The 20,027-nt window shown below is 37.2% G+C and overlaps 3 protein-coding genes and 1 pseudogene across 3 annotated transcripts; 1 reads left to right on the top strand and 3 right to left on the bottom strand.

Moving 5' to 3' along the window:
* Positions 1-5,906: 5,906 nt before the first annotated feature.
* LOC114734164 (uncharacterized) lies at positions 5,907-9,943 on the top strand (annotated as a pseudogene).
* Positions 9,944-12,525: 2,582 nt separating this feature from the next.
* LOC114734252 (uncharacterized protein At5g39865-like) lies at positions 12,526-14,230 on the bottom strand. Its single transcript, XM_028921835.1, has 2 exons — positions 12,944-14,230; positions 12,526-12,536 (listed from the first exon to the last, which is right to left on the bottom strand). The coding sequence occupies exon 1, from the start codon at positions 14,049-14,051 to the stop codon at positions 13,143-13,145; it is 909 nt and encodes a 302-aa protein (XP_028777668.1). The 5' UTR covers positions 14,052-14,230; the 3' UTR covers positions 12,526-12,536; positions 12,944-13,142.
* Positions 14,231-14,874: 644 nt separating this feature from the next.
* LOC114734153 (putative phosphatidylglycerol/phosphatidylinositol transfer protein DDB_G0282179) lies at positions 14,875-17,793 on the bottom strand. The gene is made up of 4 exons (XM_028921699.1): positions 17,579-17,793; positions 17,026-17,127; positions 16,345-16,505; positions 14,875-15,326 (listed from the first exon to the last, which is right to left on the bottom strand). The coding sequence occupies exons 1-4, from the start codon at positions 17,670-17,672 to the stop codon at positions 15,219-15,221; spliced, it is 465 nt and encodes a 154-aa protein (XP_028777532.1). The 5' UTR covers positions 17,673-17,793; the 3' UTR covers positions 14,875-15,218.
* Positions 17,794-18,705: 912 nt separating this feature from the next.
* LOC114734196 (RING-H2 finger protein ATL70-like) lies at positions 18,706-19,188 on the bottom strand. The gene has a single exon (XM_028921745.1). It carries the CDS (start codon positions 19,186-19,188, stop codon positions 18,706-18,708), a length of 483 nt encoding a protein of 160 aa, XP_028777578.1.
* Positions 19,189-20,027: the final 839 nt, after the last annotated feature.

The following is a 20,027-nucleotide window of genomic DNA, read 5'->3' on the forward strand; positions in this document are numbered from 1 at the left end:
GTGGATCGCGGATGCAGCTGGCGTGGGATTCGCTCTGGTTCCAGCGGACGGGACAAGCATACTCTAGTATTATTTTTTATTTTTAATATAAAAATTAGTTAATTCATTTAAGTAAATTAAAAAATCAAGTCAATTATTTGTAATAAATAAATGTTATCTTCTTTAGAATACTTTTACTAATTATGTATATTAGCTAGAACTATTATTTAATAAAAGTTTTAACCTGTGTAACTGTTATAAGAATTATTTTAAAAAAAATAAATAAATATGGAATACAGAATTTTATATTCAGAACTAAATTAAATATAAAACTAATTTTTATATTAAGAATGAGAGATAGTATACGCAAACCTGTCGTGGAATTTGCCGTGATTACATTAATGTAAAGTTAAAATGAGGTGTGAAGTGTATTTGGGATAAAGAATAAAAAAGAAAAAGCGAAACAGGTTAATTAGGAGCATTGAGGGGAGTTTGCGAGGGAAGAGAGTGAAGCGAGCACATGCAGATTTCTTGGATTCCGAGCACATGAATTAGGTGGCCTTACCAGCTGTTGAGTTGCTGCCAACAACATTACTAAACATAAGACCTAAAAAATTAATCTATAAATATTAAGAAAATTTGTTAATTTAATTTTTTTAATGATAAATGAGTAATGTTGTTTTTTTTTTCTAAGTATTTTTGTTAAATAAGTGTATATGATACTTTCCTCCCATGTCTGAGTGGCTATGGCTGAATCCCTTTCCTTTCTTTTTTTTCTTGTGCCTGTCACGTACCTTTTGATTCCAAATTCACACTTTCTCCTCCGTCATTATTTTATCATTCTCTGCATCCCTGCTTTCAGTCCAGAATGTGTTGATGCAGAATCTTGAGACTAAAACACACCATGCAGCTGTTTCCGACAATAATGTGCATGCTTGCTTCCTTATGAATTTACTCATTTTTTAAAACGCTACCACCACTGTTTCCCACTCAATGACAACCTTTTGAATCCAGGTCCAACCCCAGACCTGACTTAGCTCGCCGAACAAAATACCTTCACTGGACAGTCAACTATTGAGGTGGCCATTTGTTTATTTATCACCTTAAATTTATTTTTCAGGTGATGTAGCATTCTAATGTTATTTACAACGCAACTAGAATTTTGATATTATTTTTTTGGGAGAATCCCAAAAAAATATTTTTAAATTTTAAATTAATCTTATTTACTATACTCTAATAACAATTAATAATATTCGAAAAGCAAATGACAACACACTTTTTATAGTTACTTCTGATTTAGGATTTTGAAATTTTAAAGATATTTTTAAAATTTTTCTTATTTTTTAATGTTTCTAGCGTTCTAATTTTATTTATGATGTTTGTAATACTCAAAGTGCTCAGTATAACTAAAGAAACATTAAGATGTTAGGTCTCTCATAAAAATAATATATAATGTAAAATGTATTATAAATAAAATTACGATACGATATGCTTTTTTTTTTTGGGCCAAAGATACGATATGCATTTGAAAAATATGATCAGATTTCTTTTTTTTTTTTTTTGCCAACAGATACTATCAGAATTATAGATTAGGTGTTAATTTACTCTGAAAGTAAAATTAAAATGAAAGCTAAATCGAAAAGCTCCAAATGAGATCTGCGACTTCTGAGTTGAGTTGTGACCCATAAACTCGTGGCCAGCTGGAGTCCGGTGTCCTTTTGTCTGTCAGCACACTCCCCAAAAGACGGACTTACCCCTCGCGTCACATTTTGAAATGGTCAAATCCCTCAATTGGAATGGGGACATTTTAACTATTTAACGTTCTCCGTTGAGTTTATGAATGCGCCAGCCCCTGACAGCTTTTATTATTCCTAATGGATTAATTAATGGATAGATCGATGGATGGGTGGGATATTGAAGCTTATTCCGTGAGATGCTGCTCAGCAACGGGAAGGGTAACTACTTTGAGTTTAGCCGAAAACGACGTCTCGCCGGGCCTCTACTTTGAGCTCAACAGCCTCAAAACGACGCCAACCGTGATGGTAAGGCCCAAAACGCACGCTTTGTGAATTGAGGCCTGTGGCCGTCGTTGCTCTGAGGTCTTCTTTCTCCCGTGGGGTTCACATCACCTTTTTGACATCTTTTATTATTATTCGTGGCTATCTCTTCACCCGCTGCTTTCATGTGGGGTTTTGATTTTTAGCAGGGATCATTGGGGCTTCAACTTCCAAATCTCCAATTCTCCATTGATATTGATATTTAAATTACTAAATCTTAAATTAAAAAAGTTATAAAAGTGTGTTGTTATTTATAAGTTCCATATTATCAGAACCTATTAAAGTATTGTTATTAAATCTGATTTAAAACCTAATAATTTTAAATTTCTTTCTCTTTTTTTTTTGAAAAAAAAAACTCTTATACGTGGTGCATTTGTCTTCCCCCTGCTTTCCTTCAAAGACCAGTCTTATTATTTGTTGTTGGCTATGATTGGAAACAATAATATCACCCGCTATGTCATGCAGTGTTAGTTTATCTGGTGAAGTTACAATTATATACTTAATTGTTTTACGTTATATGATGTATATTGAGAAAGTAATATTACAACCATTGGCATAAAAAAAAACCGAAGAAGTTGTGAAACAAAATATGAAATTCTGCGATAGCATATTCCATTCGAGTGGGCGTGTGTGTATCAGAATGAGTCGGAGAAATTCTCAGATTTCGCTCTCAAATGTTGGACTATTGGGACAGATATGATGTAAAATGATATTAAAAAAAAAACGAGCAGTTCCATTATTTATTTGATGAATTTAATTCATTGACTTATAATAAGGCCACGTAAATTAACAGTGCCCACCATTTGACAAAAAGGCGCTCGCCAAAGTTTTCCATCCTTTTCAATTCACATGCACGCCAAGGCAATATAGTATATATACGTGCGTATATATGATTATGATATATAATTTGTAATGTTCAAACTGGACTATTTCTACGTACATATCCACATCCTACTCAAATCATCCATGATGTTATCATATCCCACGGCCCATGCCGGGAATCTAATTTCCATCCCTGTTAGCTTTCTATTTGCTCACTAAAAACTAAAGGAATCTCAATTAAATCAATTTCACGTTCCTTCCCAATTTTACTGGCAGGGAATCGAAGCAAAAGTCATGCCTACACGAGAGCAACGAAAGTCGTGTATTTGTACCAAATATCTAGACACACGTGTGAGAGGATGGAGTTACTTGAATTTAAGGGTTGACAAGAAGTTAAAATTCCTTCAATTTCTATGCAGTGCGTGTTAATATTCACGATGGAATTAATTATAACTAAACACGTGTAGAATTTGAAATTGTTGATACTATCATGCAACATTATTAGTTAGTGAAGACGTAAATAGAAGGTCATTGAATCCAAGAGACAATTAAAGGGGAGACTTTTAGGACACACTCTACGCAATGCATCATCATCCAACAGCCCCGGGCGAAGGGTTACCCGACACGTTTTTGCCTATGCTTCTTCAGTAAGAGTACCATTATTATTTGCCATCATTAAAAATGAAATCATACTGTTACCAAACTCTTGACAAAAATTAAAGATTGAATTATGAATAAGGCAGTTGAAGAAATTTAAAAAAAAAAACACTTTAATAACTTTTGACCATTCCTCAAATCCTATATTGGAGGCATCAGCTGAATAGCTTAGTAACAGAAATGACGACAAGGAGAATGAGGTGGACAATGAAGCCAAATAAGAGGTTGACGAAGGGGTTTGTAAAGTGAGGAGGGAGACGACAGGGAGAGGATATTGTAGGGAATTTGATACAGGAAGCCAGGCTGTAAAGGGACACGGCGAAGCTGAGTCGTTACAGGAGGGAATGTGGAGGGGGAGAGAGGAGCAGAGGATCCCAAGCCAACTTTACAAGCAAAATAGTAAACGTATCTCTAGATATCAAATTCCAAACGATACCCATGTGATGCACGTGAAGTTAAACCTCGCACTGGTGCTATACCTCCCTCTCCCCACAAGGCAAAAAACAAAACAAAGAAACAAATAATCCAATGCATGCATCAAACTTTTACATTTAACAGCAAGTAATAAAGTTAAAGCTACAAGAAATGCCGAAACATGGAAGCAATCCGCTACTGTGATTAAGCATGCATATCCTAAAAAGGCAAGCATATGGATATGCTTGGGTTTGGTATTTCGTGTCGAAGTTATTTCTTGTGCGGGTTTGGCCCGACCGAGTCAATAGTGGTGAATTAATGTCTAAGGATTGTAACAAATAGATTTGCAAGAGTCTAAATGTCGGGAGAAATATCCACACACACACACACACGCACGCGTGCACGAGACAGATTACGAATGTTTGGAGCACAATAAGTCATTGATTTGATTTACATGGCCTTCCTTTCCTTGCCACCATCAGCATATATATGAAAGTGAGAGGACTAGTGATGAATATTACCGCCATGAACTAAGCTCAGTGTGAACCCTATTAGGTTTCACACGCACACGCACAAACATATCAAGTCTTTTCAACGTTTTATTATTTACTTGTCATGTTTTGTCTGTTTTCATCAAGCTGCATCGTCTTGTCCATTTCATAGCCTTGGCTTTAATTTCTATTCCACCTATTTGTGTTGGCCACAATTTTCCCCAATATTTGCAGCCTAAACCTAACTCGTCATCTTTCTTTTTTTTTCGTGGTGCAGATATATGTGGTGATCATATCACTGTCATGGATAGTCGTCCCTAAAGCGCACGTCGTTGTTTATTAGCATCTCATCACTTTTCAGTATGGGTGCCAAAAAGTCTTGTTACACTTGGATTGGATTCTTAATCCGCTTTTTGTGTTGCCTAGGCCTTTGTTATTTTAATTATTTCTCATTTTTCTAATATTATTATGGTATTTTTTGATTTTTTCTACTATGTCACTGAATTGGAAAGAATTAGTATATACTTGAAGTAATAGTTTGACAATGCGACTTTTTCCCCCGGTGCTTCGTAAGCAACAAAAAGTAGATGGAAAAAGGTTGCTCAGTCCTCAACAGATGTGGTGCCGTCAATGCGCGCAGAATGAGTTCTTGTGCAGATCAGCATTCAGATTTATTTTCCTTACCAAAAATTTAAAAAAACATTAACGTCAAAAGATTCTTTTGGGGAAAAAAGTCTAGAAGGATTCGGTGGAATGGACTATTTAAGCAATACTTAGTTGATAAATCAAGTCATTATTCCTGAATCCTCACCCAAAAGCAACTAACTCCTGCTTTTTTAAAACCAAAGTAAAATAGTAAAAAATGATAGATGAAATTAGGCCACAAGAGGGGGGAAAAAAAACAATAGACGACCGGCTAAAGAATGTGTAAGTTTGATTTCTATCTTGATTTGGAAATTAGGATAAAATATTAAAAAATTGAAATGATACGAATATATACAGTTAAGATATAATCTTAAAAAAAATACTGCCCTTCACTCTTTCACGGAAAAGGAATATAGCTCGAAAAGGGGGAGATAGATAGTTTTTTTTTTTTGAAATATAACCTCGAAAAAATAAAAAATTAAAATATTTTTAATTTTAAATCATAATTAATTTATTTCTCAACAAATCATATTATTATGCTAAGTAATAAAAAAAGCGTATTGGCCGTCAACAATCAAATTTATTCAAAACAACTTTTTATATAAAAAAGAACATGGAGAACGGGAAGTTTGAGCCCAACGAAGCTTTGTTGTATTTAGAACGGATGGGGGGGGCAACGTAGATGGTAACACCAAACAACCCCTAAACGATTAACCATCGTAGAATCCAACCACTCGAGGCAGGTTTTTTAAGGCATACTATATAAGTTTAACCCACGTTAACTCCTTCCCCTACCCTTTCCCTTACCTACTATAACATTTCTCTCTATTTCACACTCTGTTCGAAGTCTTAACTCTCTCTCCTCCTCTAACGGCATCTTCTCCCTTTCTACCCCCTCGATTTCTGCGGAGGTATTTTGTGGCTAACCCCCTCCTTCCATTCTCTTCTTCAACTCACTTCTCTCTTGATTCCTCAAGATCCGGTCATCTCTCCCAGATCGCTCCCGCCTTTATGTTTTAACCCTTACCCTTTTGAAGACTGCTTCTTCTTTTTTGTTTGCTCCTCCCCGAGACCTGCAGCCCACAAGGGTAGCTCGAAATGGTGGTCAAGATGATGAAGTGGAGGCCTTGGCCTCCTCTTGTTTCCAGGAAATATGAGGTCACCTTGATTGTCAAGAGGTTGGAGGGTTGCGATCTGCTGCGGGACTCTCCGGAGAAAGGGGCTGATGGGCTCAGGAAATTGACGGTTGAGATTAGGTGGAAAGGTCCCAAATTGACCTTGAGCTCCTTGCGACGGACTGCCGTCGCTAGGAACTTCACGAGGAGGTCGGCGTCGAAGCCGTCGCCCCTGACGCCGTCGTCGTGTGGGACGAGGAGTTCCGTAGTTTATGCAATCTATCGGCATATAAAGACAATGTGTTTCATCCCTGGGAGATCGCTTTCACTGTTTTTAACGTCAGTCTCTTTCTTCTATTCCCATTTTCTTGCCGTTCTAATTTCCCCCAAGTTATCGGTTTCAAATGTTTCCTGGGTTTTGATGAAGAGTTTTATTGCGCGAATCAAAATTGAAGAATTCTTCTTTTATAATTATTTTTTATTTGGCCGGTATTCCATTTTGGTTTGGTTTGTCGGTTTTCACCATCTCTCTACGGGCCTCCTTTCGCGTTTCTTGATTTTTGGTCAGGGATGCATTTGTTTATATTAGCCTTAAAGGAAAATCTCTTTCACTTATCTCATGTTCATCAGATGTCGATAGGGTCGTGTTAATTTTTGCTACTATGCTACTGATGACATATCTACTAATGTCCTTTTAGATATACAAGAGAAGATGATCAGAGGCTTCATAACTTTCTAGAACTGATTTTTTTGGAATTTAGTCGGACGTTTGGTCATAACAGCTTTTGTCTGTCAGGAAACTTTCAATTGCGGATTATTTGTCTAATACTTGGCCACTATATTGCTCTAATTCGATTGGATTAGTTCTCAAAATAAAAATTTGGTTTATTTGCATACCAGGGATTGAATCAAAAGCCAAAGAGCAAGGTTCCCGTCATTGGAACAGCGTTAGTGAATGTTGCTGAATTTGCATCTGCAACTGATCAGAAGGATTTTGATTTGAACATCGCTCTCACACCCCCAGGAGGTTCTTCCGAGTCTTCTCCTTCACTTTGTGTACGTCCACCTCTCTTTTTGCCTGATTGTCCTTTTTTAGATGACATACAAAATTTGTAATCTTTCCGTATAGGTTGCTAGGATTAGCAGTTATTCTAATTTTCTATTTTGTGCTTCCTTGTAATTTTCAAATCGTGCTTAACATTTCCTGATCCTGCAGATATCAATGAGCTTGGTAGAGCTGAGGGCTGCTCAAGAAAACACAGAGATAGTTCAGAGATCTGTAGCACCAGTACCATCACCAACCGAGTCAGGAGAAACTACACTGGCCGAAAAAGATGACCTTTCTGCAATCAAGGCTGGACTTAGGAAAGTCAAGATTTTGACAGAGTATGTATCCATTAGGAAACCAAAAAAGGCATGCCGTGAGGAAGAGTGCAGTGAAGGCAGGTGCTCTGTCCGTAGTGAGGATGGTGAGTACAGCTATCCTTTTGACTCTGACTCTCTCGATGATTTTGAGGAAGGAGAGTCAGACGAGGGAAAAGATGGTTCCAATGTCAGGAAGTCATTCAGTTATGGAAAACTGGCCAATGCAAATGCTGAAGGATTATTTTATTCAAGCCTGAGGGTAAATGGCGATGATGAGGATTGGGTTTACTACAGCAATCGCAAATCAGATGTTGGGTGTTTGCAGACGGAAGATTTGACAGTGCCAGCCACTGACCCTTCTTTATTACAAAGTTCGAAGCGCAGCTTGCTTCCCTGGAGGAAAAGGAAGTTAAGTTTCAGATCTCCTAAAGCAAAGGGAGAACCCTTGTTAAAGAAGGCTTATGGAGAAGAAGGTGGTGATGACATAGATTTTGATCGTAGGCAACTTAGCTCTGATGAATCCCTTTCCCTTGGGGTGAGAATCTACTTCCAACATATTTCTTCTTTATAATCTCCATAAGCTAATCTATTTTACTGTCGCAGAATCATGTCTTTCTAGATGATCCTGAGGACTTTGCAATTAAAGATTAGTGATTAGAAATCACATTTGTTGGTTCCTACTTGGCTAGGGATTAAGTTTTGAATCATGTATATGTCTAAGATTCAGTTGCAACTCTGTCCATCTTAATCTTTAGAAAATCAACATCATATTCTCCATTAGTCCCGGTCTCAACATTTAAAAGTAGTGATTCAAGATGATAAAAATAATGAAGTCATTCTTCATTTTCTAATGTTGAATATGCTAGATACACGTGCATTTTTTTTTTTTTAAATTATTAGTCTTTTAACTTCACCTTTCTGCTTTGCATACTGTTGTTGATACTTGATAAGCCTATCAATAACAATATTGGTTCACACTTTCTACCAGTGGTACAAGACTGAAGATGACTCGTGTGCAAATCGGTCATCAGTCTCTGAGTTTGGGGATGATAATTTTGCTATCGGCAGTTGGGAGCAAAAAGAAGTGACAAGCCGAGATGGTCATATGAAGCTTCAGACCCAGGTCTTCTTTGCCTCAATTGATCAGCGCAGTGAACGGGCTGCTGGTGAGAGTGCATGTACAGCTCTTGTTGCTGTAATTGCTGATTGGTTCCAGAACAACCATGACCTCATGCCTATAAAGTCCCAATTTGATAGTCTAATTCGTGAAGGCTCCTTAGAATGGAGGAATCTATGTGAAAATGAGACCTACAGGGAGCGATTCCCTGACAAGCATTTTGATCTTGAAACAGTTGTTCAAGCTAGAATTCGTCCACTTTCTGTGGTTCCTGAAAGGTCCTTCATTGGTTTTTTCCACCCTGAAGGAGTGGATGAGGAAAGATTTGACTTTCTTCATGGGGCGATGTCTTTTGATAACATTTGGGATGAGATTTGTCGAGCTGGACAGGAGTGCCCTAACAACGGTGAGCCCCATGTTTACATTGTTAGCTGGAACGACCATTTTTTCATCCTCAAAGTTGAAGCAGATGCTTATTACATAATCGACACATTGGGGGAGAGACTATATGAAGGATGCAACCAGGCATATATTTTAAAATTTGACAGCAGCACTGTAATATACAAAATACCAGATGCTGCCCTGTCTTCTGAAGAGAAACCAGGCGGTGAACGGCAAACTGTTGCGGCAGTATTAGAGTGGGATAATGAACAGGGCCCACAAGTTAATGGAAAAGAGTTGGTTCCTGTGGGAGAGGCTGAGGAGAAGCAGAAGAGCGAGGAGGATGAGGAGGTTGCGTGCAGAGGGAAGGAAGCTTGCAAAGAGTACATCAAAAGCTTTTTGGCCGCAATCCCTATTAGGGAATTGCAAGCAGATGTGAAGAAAGGTTTAGCATCATCAGCACCGCTTCATCATAGACTGCAAATTGAGTTTAACTACACGCAACTCTTGAAGTCGAATTATGCAACTCCTGAAACTCCTGTGGCCGAAGAAGTTTCAGACTCTCTTGCTCTTGCAGTGACTGAGGTTTCTGGATGAGCTTACTGTTGACCCTAAGTCTGATTGTTCTAACATGTTTCAAGTAATGGGTGTTCTCTGATTTGAGGTGAAAAATAACAGGGAAAAGCCCTTTGAGCTTTTTGGTGGTATAGGCTTGGCCCTTGCCCGTGATTTGGCTAATGTCTTTTTTTTTCTTTTCCCCCCTCTTGGGAAGGTTACTTTATCTTTTTAAGTGTACATGACTCTCTAATTTCCTTTTCAAGTGAGCTCAAACTTTTTGGCATCTAACAAGTAATGGAAAAAATCTACTCGTGACTGGCATACAGCTTTTAGCTTTTCGCATCCTCTTGCACATGTTCTCTCTGGTTTTGCACTTTTCAATTTTTAATTTTTGGCCGGACTTCTTATTTTAATATTTCAATTCAATTTTCTATAACTGATAGAGCAAGGATTTGGTTTGGTGCTTTCTCCCCCCGTACTTTGGGCCTACCTTTTCCCATTCAAAGGTCCTTTTTCCCCTTGTGTTGGTGGAAGCCTGGTTTTAGACGCCTGGTTTTCTTATGTTCATTATTCCTTTTACCTAGATAAGTATATTATGAAATTCTTTTGAAAAATTACTAACTCAGTATCAATGTGTTGGAAAATACGTAGTCATTTAATCCGAACAAGAAATAATTCGCGATTTAATACAAAGGTGAACTATATTTTAAAGCAGTAAAAATCAATTAATCCAAAGTATACAAAGCATAGAAAGTGGTAGTGTAATATTGTTCCCAAGCTTTGAGCTCATTATGATCCCTATAGTGATAATTACTTAATATTTATGATTCATATATGTAATGCTTTAAATGATTATAAAAATGAATTAAAATATTATGAACACCATGATAGATTTATGTAAAATAAATCAAATAAAATTCAAGAAGAGTTAATAAATTTGAAAAATTCTCAGGTCAAGTCCATTAATAATAAATTTCAACTACAAATACACAGCACACAAAATTGAAAAGTGGACAAATTTAATTAGTTTAAATTTTGATTAAAAAACGGCAAATTGAGAATCGTGCGTTCGGGATCCATTCTTCTCTTCCTCTTCTTCTCCTGTTTTCCCCCCCTCCAAAATGCACTATGGTCATTTTCCAAATAACCATCCAGTAGAGGGAGATCCCCAAGTCTAACCCCACTCAAAGACTTTATCTTTATGGCCTTTAGTCGATATGATGATTTAAATGGGCCTGGCTTGGGCTTCAGCTTCTGGAGCCCATTTATATAATTTTTCTTTAAAAAAAAGAACAGTGAGTGCATACTGTTGCACTACTACACAAAACTCGCTAGGAAAATATATTAGATAAATATAAGCTTAATATAATCTTTCATCTATCAAGTTTGTTCTCATTTTGATTTTGATCTCTCAAATTTTAAATCATAGGTTTTGGTCTCTTGAGGGGCAAAATGATCCAGGTATTTATTAAATTATAGGAATCAATGTTTTAAATAAACAGAAATTTGAGGGATCAAAACTTATAATTTGAAACTTAAAAGACCAAAAATAAAATAAGAATAAATTTAAGAGACTAAAAAAATATATTAACCCATAAATATATTAGTCCTGTCTTAAAAAACTCATTTTCAGTAAATAAAAAAACACCGTTGAGATTTAAACTTGCAACAACAGGCATATTTGGTTTCACTACTAAATGGATTCTTGGATAGTGTTTTGGCCAATGAATATTAATTTTTCATACAATGAAGACATTTTATATTGTTTAGGACATCAATAACATGAAATCTTACGCCTCAAAAGAGTTATTTTTAAACCTCATTTCCTTTGTACTAATTTTATTCTGATTAGCTCATCGTACAATCATGTTCTTCTTCCGAGGACCAGATGAGGGTGGAGCACTAAAGCCCGCGACAGCTCAAAAGTTTTGTCTGGCAAATATAACAGAGCACTTTTGGTTAATCGGAGGGAAATAACATGTGATCTGCCTTTTTCTTGTATTCTTTTGAAGGCTACTTAGAGCTGTTTTATTTTTTGCCCTTTACGTCCTTAAAGCTGTTATAAAAAATGATATTACAAAAAAAAAGGTTCTTAAAACAAGTATATAAAGTAATTTTTTGAGTATGGAATTTGAAAAAAAAAATTAAAAAAATGTTTGAATTATTATTTTAAAAACACATCTAAAGTGGTGAAATGAATGATGGGAAAATTGTTTTCTTAGTATAGTTATCATTATTGACAACATTGTATTCTCAGTCTCTTTGTTTGATCTTATATAAACAAAAGTAACAAAATATCTAACAAAAAGTAATAAAATATTGAAAAGATGTTAGTTTTTTCAAAATAAATTTTAATTTTTTTTCTCACAACACATAACTCGTTTCATTGGCCAAAAAAACTAAGTTTATTTTCAAACATATTTTTTGATTTACTTTTGTTATTCAAAACAAAAATTGTTTAAAACTCTTAATTCGCCATATTTTTTCTCATCAACATCTTAATTACTCTTTATCCGTAAATTATTAATTGCGACAACTTTTCTTCTTCTTCTTCTTTTCCTTTTAATGATTTACAATTACACACATTCTGCTTTTCATCAGCCAGCAATCGTGATGATTGACAAGATTAGATTGATTACCTTTAGTTAGTTGAAACATCAACCATCACTTTTTGCTGCAGAATTTCCTATGCGAACCATTTGAAAATAAACAACACCTCACAAATGCTGTCATAAAACACTTGCTCTTTGCCAATAATTTTATCCCGTGCAACCCAAGACCGCAATATTAAAAGTGAGACTGGTAATGATAGACTAAACATGTTTATAAATAAAAATAAGGCGTTACAAATTCATTCATTTATGTTGAAGTGTTTCTCATTCTGTTCAATCTTTTGGTAATAGTTTGTACTATGTAGAGGCTGAAGAATTAATGTCTTGTATCATCTTTTAAAAAGCCGTTTTGTGAATTAACCATTGATTATGGACATTTTGTCGTATGCCCCTACCATTTTTTGGGCACATAGCCTTTTTCTATACAAAACATCAACTTTCTTCAAAATTCAAGAAGAGCCATGTGCATGCTTCTGCCCATGAATCAATTATTACTCAAAACTAATGAGTTAGCTCAAACTTGGTTGCATTTATCAGAAAGAAATAGAATCATCTTGCCTCTACTTTTATCCTCAACAAACATTCTCTGTTCTCATCTTCATCTGGTTCTTTTTTCCTTTGCGATGGAAAAGGACTAAACCAATTATACCGTATTAACCAACTTGTGCCCCAGATCTTAGTAAAGGCACTATCTTTTAGTGCAAACATCAAAACCAGTAACTCATCTAACCATCAAGCATCATGTTTACTTGAATACTTAGCATCAGCTTATAGTCAATCCATTCAAATAACTTCAGTACAATACCATTCTAAGGACTACCAGATTATAAATATTAGCCATAGAAGACTGATAAATATAAAGCAAGCGGTTATACAACAATACAAAGATCAAGGCCAATATGATCCTAGTTAGATCAAGGTTATTCTAGCTAGCAGCAAATGGGGCATTTGACCAGCCCATTCTCGTTGCATTCTGGACATCTGATGCACAATTCATCATTTTCGCCATTGTTGGTGAAGACTTTGCAACTTCCAGAGCAGCTAGAGCAAATAGCAAACCCCATGCTGGCACAGCCAGTGCAAGGGCGATCGGCTGAGTCAACTGGTATTCCTTCCAGAAGCTTACTGAGCCATCCCATCTCATGCAATCCGACCACTTCATCAGCTCCTCCGATGTACCTACCTTTGATGAATAGCTTGGGAGGGATCACTTTGCTCCCCAAGATCTTCCAAAGCTCCTCCCTGTATTCTAAGTGCAGAGACACATCCCTTTCAAAGTATAATACTTTTAAGCTTCTCAGCAAGAAATGAACTGTCTTGCAGTCCTGATAGGTTTTCCTTATGCCTCTCAGACTTGTTGTGTAGAGAATTACTGATTGGCTTCCCCCTGGTGGGCATATCTCCTCAAAATCTGTCAGAGACGGGCATAATAATCTGCTGTCTTGAGTGATGTTACTTTCCATTACGGCTTCTGGCAAGGTAGGAGCCACTGGGTTTTGCTTTTCAAGCTGTGTCTCCTTGGACCCTGTGGTGGATGTGACCTTGTTTTTGCTGCCAAGACTGAATTCCGGCTCCATTTCTTCTTTCTCAGCATGCTTACCATCTTCACTTTCATTAAGGGTAACATCCAGCTCAATCAGGTGGTTGCCCTTGAGATCTTGATCATCACAATAAGATGGTGGGGTTGCATATTTCTGGGTGTAGAATATCTCTGGAGGATTGCACTGAGAAGCCAGGCCTTGTTTCAAGTTGCTGAAAGCTGGGGCGAGTTTCAACTTCCTAAGCAACCTGCCTCTCATTGTTTTCACGTCTTCTAGCTCTGTGAACCGAGATGGCATTTGTTGTTGCCCACTAAAAAGAAAGAAGAAAAGTAGAGGTGAGAATGACTGGTCGTATGAATGCTATATAGAGGACATGGTGGGCCGACGATGAGCTCTCCTTTAAGCCTTCCAATGACTATGATATAAAGTGGAGACTGAAAAGCTGTTTAGTGTTGGGTAGCTTTACTAAGTAATGAATTATCACTGCATGGTGTGGGGGCAAAGCTGACTTATCTCTCTCCCTCTCCCTCTCCCTCTCCCTCCCCTTTTTATCTGATTAGAATGCAATGACCTATTACCTACCATTTGGTGCCTCAATCATGGTCTGATCCATGAAGGATACTTGTCAACTAGAAACAAATTAAGTGGCTAAAATTCCCCTTTATGATTCGATGATGAGGAACCAATTTACTCTTTAGCTCAATATGACAATATAGCATATGATTCTGTGGGTTAAATAGCCACTTAACACATAGGGAGCCTGGGGCTGGACCACAACATCCACACCTTATTGCGCAATTCAAAGGAGACAAAATGTGCCAGTGGCCATGATTCGGCCCCAATTTTGTTAAATAGCTACATCCTTTAACAAACTAGAATCCTCGAGATATGCATTTAAGAAACCAGACCGAACCTTATTTCCCAAAGCATCATCGGAGTTCTAATCCTACAATCCGCCATCACATGCAACCATCACGCAAAAAAGTGGGAATCCCTAAAGATTAGTTTTGCAAGAAAAAGAAAAGTAAAAAACCAATCATGATTATCACCGTACGCCCATTCCCAGAAGGGCATCATTAACAACCGGTCAATTTTTTAAACATGAAACAAAATTGTGATTAGGAATAGGTATCAACATCATGTATGGATATGGATACGCTTAATGATTATAGAGCAGAGTACATCATATTCAGCGCCAACTTCTGCATGCTTCCACAAGAGCACACTACACAATATTTGGACTCCCAACGTCCCAAATGTGTGAAGGAAGGAAGGGATACATATCATTACACCGCGACTACATCCTCTGAGTACGATATACATGATAGTTTGTAAACCACTAACTGCTGGTCAGGTCTGAGCATCTTACAAATTACAGGGATCCAGATATTGCAAGGGTTGTCTTTACAAATAGTTTATTGTATGTAACCGACAATATATTTCAGGACCAGTACTGAGGTTCACTCAGATATCAGCCACGGAGGAAACAAATCCAATAGTAAATCCAAATTGGATACAAGTCAGCTCATTTTTGTTTCCATCGTACATCTTCATGTTTAAAGAGTAAGAACCCTGCAATCAACAAGTGCGAAACTACAGTAAGGGGCATGGTGTAGCAAATTAAAGTCACATTTCCAGCGCTTTATAGAACATCAGATAAAGAGATGTTGGACTATAACCTTATAATTCAAAAACAAGAACTCCTAACTACAAAATCCATTCTTTTGCGAAATGTAGCTAGAAGGTCTAGAAATTTAGACACCTTGAAGGATGCCCTTTGGATATTAGACAATTGGACAGAGTATGCCATTGGAAAATATGAGTCCGCACTGATAAATGACAAGATGGAGGAAACCAAAAATGAACAGTGTGACCTAAAATGATTGAATAATACATCTAAATCCAAACCACCATTTTGCATGGACAAGGACAAACACAAGCCAACGAACTCATTACTCTAGTATAAGGCGTCTAAATTTACGCACCTTCACAAGGGTTAATTTCAGGACAAATGGCAAAAGACGAGAGAAATGGCAGAACTAACTATTGCCCAAAGTCACATAACCCGCTTAGAACCAATATCCAAGCTATGATTAAATCCGACTTTGATCCAATATCCATAAAAAGAGATGAGCATGAATGTGAGCACGTGCACCACAGGAGATGGAAGTAGAAACTAGAAAGAGCTTAAGGAAGTATTTTGTCTTGTCATAATTAGTTTGATAGGTGCTTCGCAAAGTTTCAGTCTAAAAATATGGTGGGAGTGAAACAATGAGAAGACTATGTGAGGAGGGGGGAAACAAAGATTTAATAAGCACCAATTAAAAATATTGCGAATTACAGTCAAATATCATGATAATACCATTCAATAAAGGTAAGATGAGATACTAAGTTTCGTCAAGAGTCCGGCTGTGTTCCCACAAATGAAATTACCAAATTGGGTCACTGAATGAGGATAATGCTGTCTTACAATTTCCATAAAAGAAGCCAACAAACCAGCAAAGTATCATTGCTGCTAATTACCTACTTTCTAGTGACTAGATGAATTTGTACTCCCAAAAACACATGCATCTATAAAACAACGACTTACAGGAGGAGTGAATCCAGGTAAAAGTTGTGTATGAGCAACCACAAAATCACCGACTGAAACAGGGCAAGTTGTCTCTCCACAAAGATCATGGGTCTCACTGTATATGTGCCACCCAAAGTATGCAACATCGATCACCAGTTTCCCTCCGGATATCGCTTTATCTGAGACAAGACATGAGTTCCGATGTGAATTTTATAATTCAAGGCTTTACCTTTAGTTACCTAAAGAAATACTTGCTAGAGTTTAATATTGTCCATTTGTTAATCACACAATCTTAGTCCTCTCATCTAGTTATTTATGTAAAGAAAGGACATAAATGGAAGAAAGAAAACACTGGAGAAGGACGCCACAAAATGTAAGGTACAATATTTTCCCTCCTCAAATGGTGATATGTTTAAAAGCTTGGGTTAAAGAAAAAGCAAGGACATCCTTTTCTTCACAGGACCCCATACAGTTCCTCCCAAGGGACAAGATTTTGGAAATCCTCCCACATTTGGTAAAGTGACTAATGCTACAAAATTCAAACGGAATTCAGGCTTCCAATTCAACATCGTACAGGAATTAATACTTTAAATTACAACTATTCAAATCCCATGCGCACAAAGGCTCAATTGAATTAAAATAAAGAGGAAACAACGAGCAGATAAGCAAGCAAGATGTGATGATGATGTTGCACAATACCAGTGGTAGCAGCTATGCTGAATGTGGCAGGGTGGCCTCTTGCAATGGGATTAGGAGATATCTCAACTCCTTTGACTTTAACACCATAATCGGTTTTCTTATCTGCATTGTAATCAAATTCTAAGTAAACTAAGGTATGAATTTGTTTCAAAAATGTAAAACATGAAAAATGCCAGCAAAATGTTTCATGAATTCAGCAATTAGGCCCCCCCGGGGGATGCGGATTCTTCCATACAGTCCGTCGATGCCTAGCATTAATGTCAGACAACAAACAAAGATATCATAGTATTTGTCAAACGAATACCCGATCACAAGATAGAAACAGAATTCTATAGGAAATGGAGCGTCTAATGTGAAGTTTCTAGGGAAAGTTTCTTTTATTCATTCCAAGGGGGGAAGAATCCTTTAATCAATTAAGAAATCTATGCATAATCAGGGGGCAAATAAAAAACTATCAGATATCGAAATGGACACATCAAGCACAAGGTATAATATAAACAATGTAATGTAGGAAAACAAAAATCTGAAGAGCGGAAGGGTAAAAGAGAGTGACCGCAGTATTTGACGTCCGTAGCGTGGGCCAACGCTGAAATCAGATAGAGAAATAAAGAGAAGGGAACTATGAACTTAAGGGGCATGATCTCCATGGATTCCGATTCTGCGATGAGCGACGGGCCCAAGCAAGCACGAAGAGATGAAGTATAGAGGGAGAGGGAGGGAGCAGTGCTGAAATAATGAGAGACTGACGAGTCAGTTAGAGTGGTGGGTTGGTGGGTGGCCGAAGAACGTTTGGTATCTATTTGACTGTTTTGACAGGCTTTCCTCGCCTGGCGCGGTTTCTTGTTCAAGTCTTCAACTAAACCGCCAACTTCAAGATTTTCCCTCCTTTTTGGATAACGAAAATAACTATATATATATGTGTGTGTGTATTCTCACCAATTTGCAAATGAAGGTATTAATTGGCAACAATGTCATGTGAGACCTAACTTATAATAATAGCTCTTTTTTTCTGGTGTGTTTTTTAATTTGCTACTGATTTATTTCATATGGTACTGATGTTTTGATCTTGGCTTGACAAAAAAAGAAAATATAGCATACTTAAATTATATCAAATCATCATATTTACTTCTTTTATCATGTTAACTCATTTTAACAATTATTACTATCCCGGTCCTATTTATAAAACCTGATTTGTAAAACTATAAATAAAATATTATAATTAAGACTGGAGATAGCATTATGTAATTCATGGTTTGTTTGTATGGAACAGCTAAATGATAGCTGTCCATCCAACAAGCCACAAGCACAATAGACATTTGACAATGATTGTTACCTGTTAGAGTTAAGATAACTTCTTGCAATGGTTCTGTATATTGGCACAAAAATTTGCAACACAACACAAACGCTAATCAAAGAAGGTTCAAGTACGAGATGAAAACGCTTCTCTGCCATGCATGCCAAAATAATCTCTACTAGTTCAATTGTAGGAGCTAAGTACACGAGATTCAGCCACTGAGGCCGCTATGAAATTAGAAAAGATGGAAAGAGATGAAAAGAGCATAGAAGTGCAAAAGCCCCGTGTATCTGACACTTTTATTTAGAATATAGCCCTTTTCTGAATTTTCAATTTTGACACTGTCTGGCTTTCAAGTACTTAACAAGATGCAGATTCAGGCACGGCTAAGACGGCGTGTGGGCGGGGGAGGGAAACACCACTTGAGCCGGAGGCGTTGAGAAGGGAGATGTACGGCAATTAGGGCAGGTGGGCTGCATTCTAAGCCAAGTGTCTATGCATTGGACATGGAAGAGGTGGCCACATTCAGGTAGCATCCTGACCACATCAGTGTCTTTATAATCCGACAAACATATAGAGCAACACGTGGCGGCGTGGGATTGTTCTGAGTCCCTGTGTCTGGCCTCACAAAATAGCAGCTTGGGGTAGCTCAAAATGGTGGCCTCATCTATGCCCTGCACATCATCATCCACGGATTGATCAAGAGCATTAATCCTATACAGAGGCAAAGTAATAGGAATGCGTGAGCGAGCGCATAAGTAGGAAACAATGGTGAGGGCTGTGATGATAACCAGAACTCCAAAGGAAACTCCAACGAAATACCAGAATCCTGACGCTATGAACCCACCTGAACCTGTTGCCTCCTTCATCTTCTAATTAACTTCATTACTACTCCAACCAACGCAAAATGGCATCACTACTATATCAAATCAAACCCCACATTCAAGTCAACGGTGCCAATTTATTTGTGTGTGTGTGTATCCATCTAGGCCAGCCTCATGCATTATTAACCACGCCGCCTCTAGCTTCAATACAGGCCATTCCATGATATTTTTCTATTCCATTTTTTATCAAATAATTTCATTTCTATAGTTTGTTGGGGAAATCCCAAAACCTGAGTTGAATTTTAAAATTTTAAATTAGTATTGATTACTACACCTGAAAAGCAAATGACAACATATTTTTATAGTAATTCCTGATTTAAAATTTTAAGATTCTAACAGTTATTTTTTTAAAAGATTTTTCCTAGTTTGTATTCACAAAGCCGCCGTACAAGGGTGTGAAAGATACGAAGAGGAAACACATAAAACGAGCATTTTTATTGCCGTTTTCTTTACAACTATGTGGATGAATTTACATAGCGATCGAAACGGATATATGCGAGGCAGAATCAAATCAACCATGACTTTATTATTAGTCTCTCACAGTAGTACTTCGCAGCGCATGCCCTCTTGGAGGTCTGGTCATCACTGTCTTTTATGCGAAACTGACTTAAAAATTCTTAAAATTTGATTGGCAACAAAAAACGGGGAAAAGAAAAACAAAATATTAAACTATTTTGCTTCCCCAGTATCACGCGGAAGGCCACTTGCATGCCAGACGACATGAATCAGGCCATTTCAATTCGAATAATAAAAATGGCACCCGTGTTTGATTGGAAGTTATGTATGGGCCTTATTAAGAACCAAAATGATATGGGCTTTGAGTC

The sequence above is a fragment of the Neltuma alba genome, unplaced genomic scaffold (assembly GCF_004799145.2).
Source record: "Neltuma alba isolate B1F8T4 unplaced genomic scaffold, ASM479914v2 tig00013081_pilon, whole genome shotgun sequence".
Lineage (NCBI taxonomy): Eukaryota > Viridiplantae > Streptophyta > Magnoliopsida > Fabales > Fabaceae > Neltuma > Neltuma alba.

What these genes read in the sequence shown, in the direction of transcription:
- LOC114734252 (XM_028921835.1), bottom strand. Translation starts at nt 14,051, where the DNA reads ATGCCATCTCGGTTCACAGAGCTAGAAGACGTGAAAACAATGAGAGGC.
- LOC114734153 (XM_028921699.1), bottom strand. Translation starts at nt 17,672, where the DNA reads ATGGAGATCATGCCCCTTAAGTTCATAGTTCCCTTCTCTTTATTTCTC. An exon ending in TACGGACGTCAAATACTGCG is followed by an intron (nt 17,128 to 17,578) that starts GTCACTCTCTTT and finishes ATTACAATGCAG; the next exon opens with ATAAGAAAACCGATTATGGT. An exon ending in CAGCATAGCTGCTACCACTG is followed by an intron (nt 16,506 to 17,025) that starts GTATTGTGCAAC and finishes GTCTTGTCTCAG; the next exon opens with ATAAAGCGATATCCGGAGGG.
- LOC114734196 (XM_028921745.1), bottom strand. Translation starts at nt 19,188, where the DNA reads ATGAAGGAGGCAACAGGTTCAGGTGGGTTCATAGCGTCAGGATTCTGG.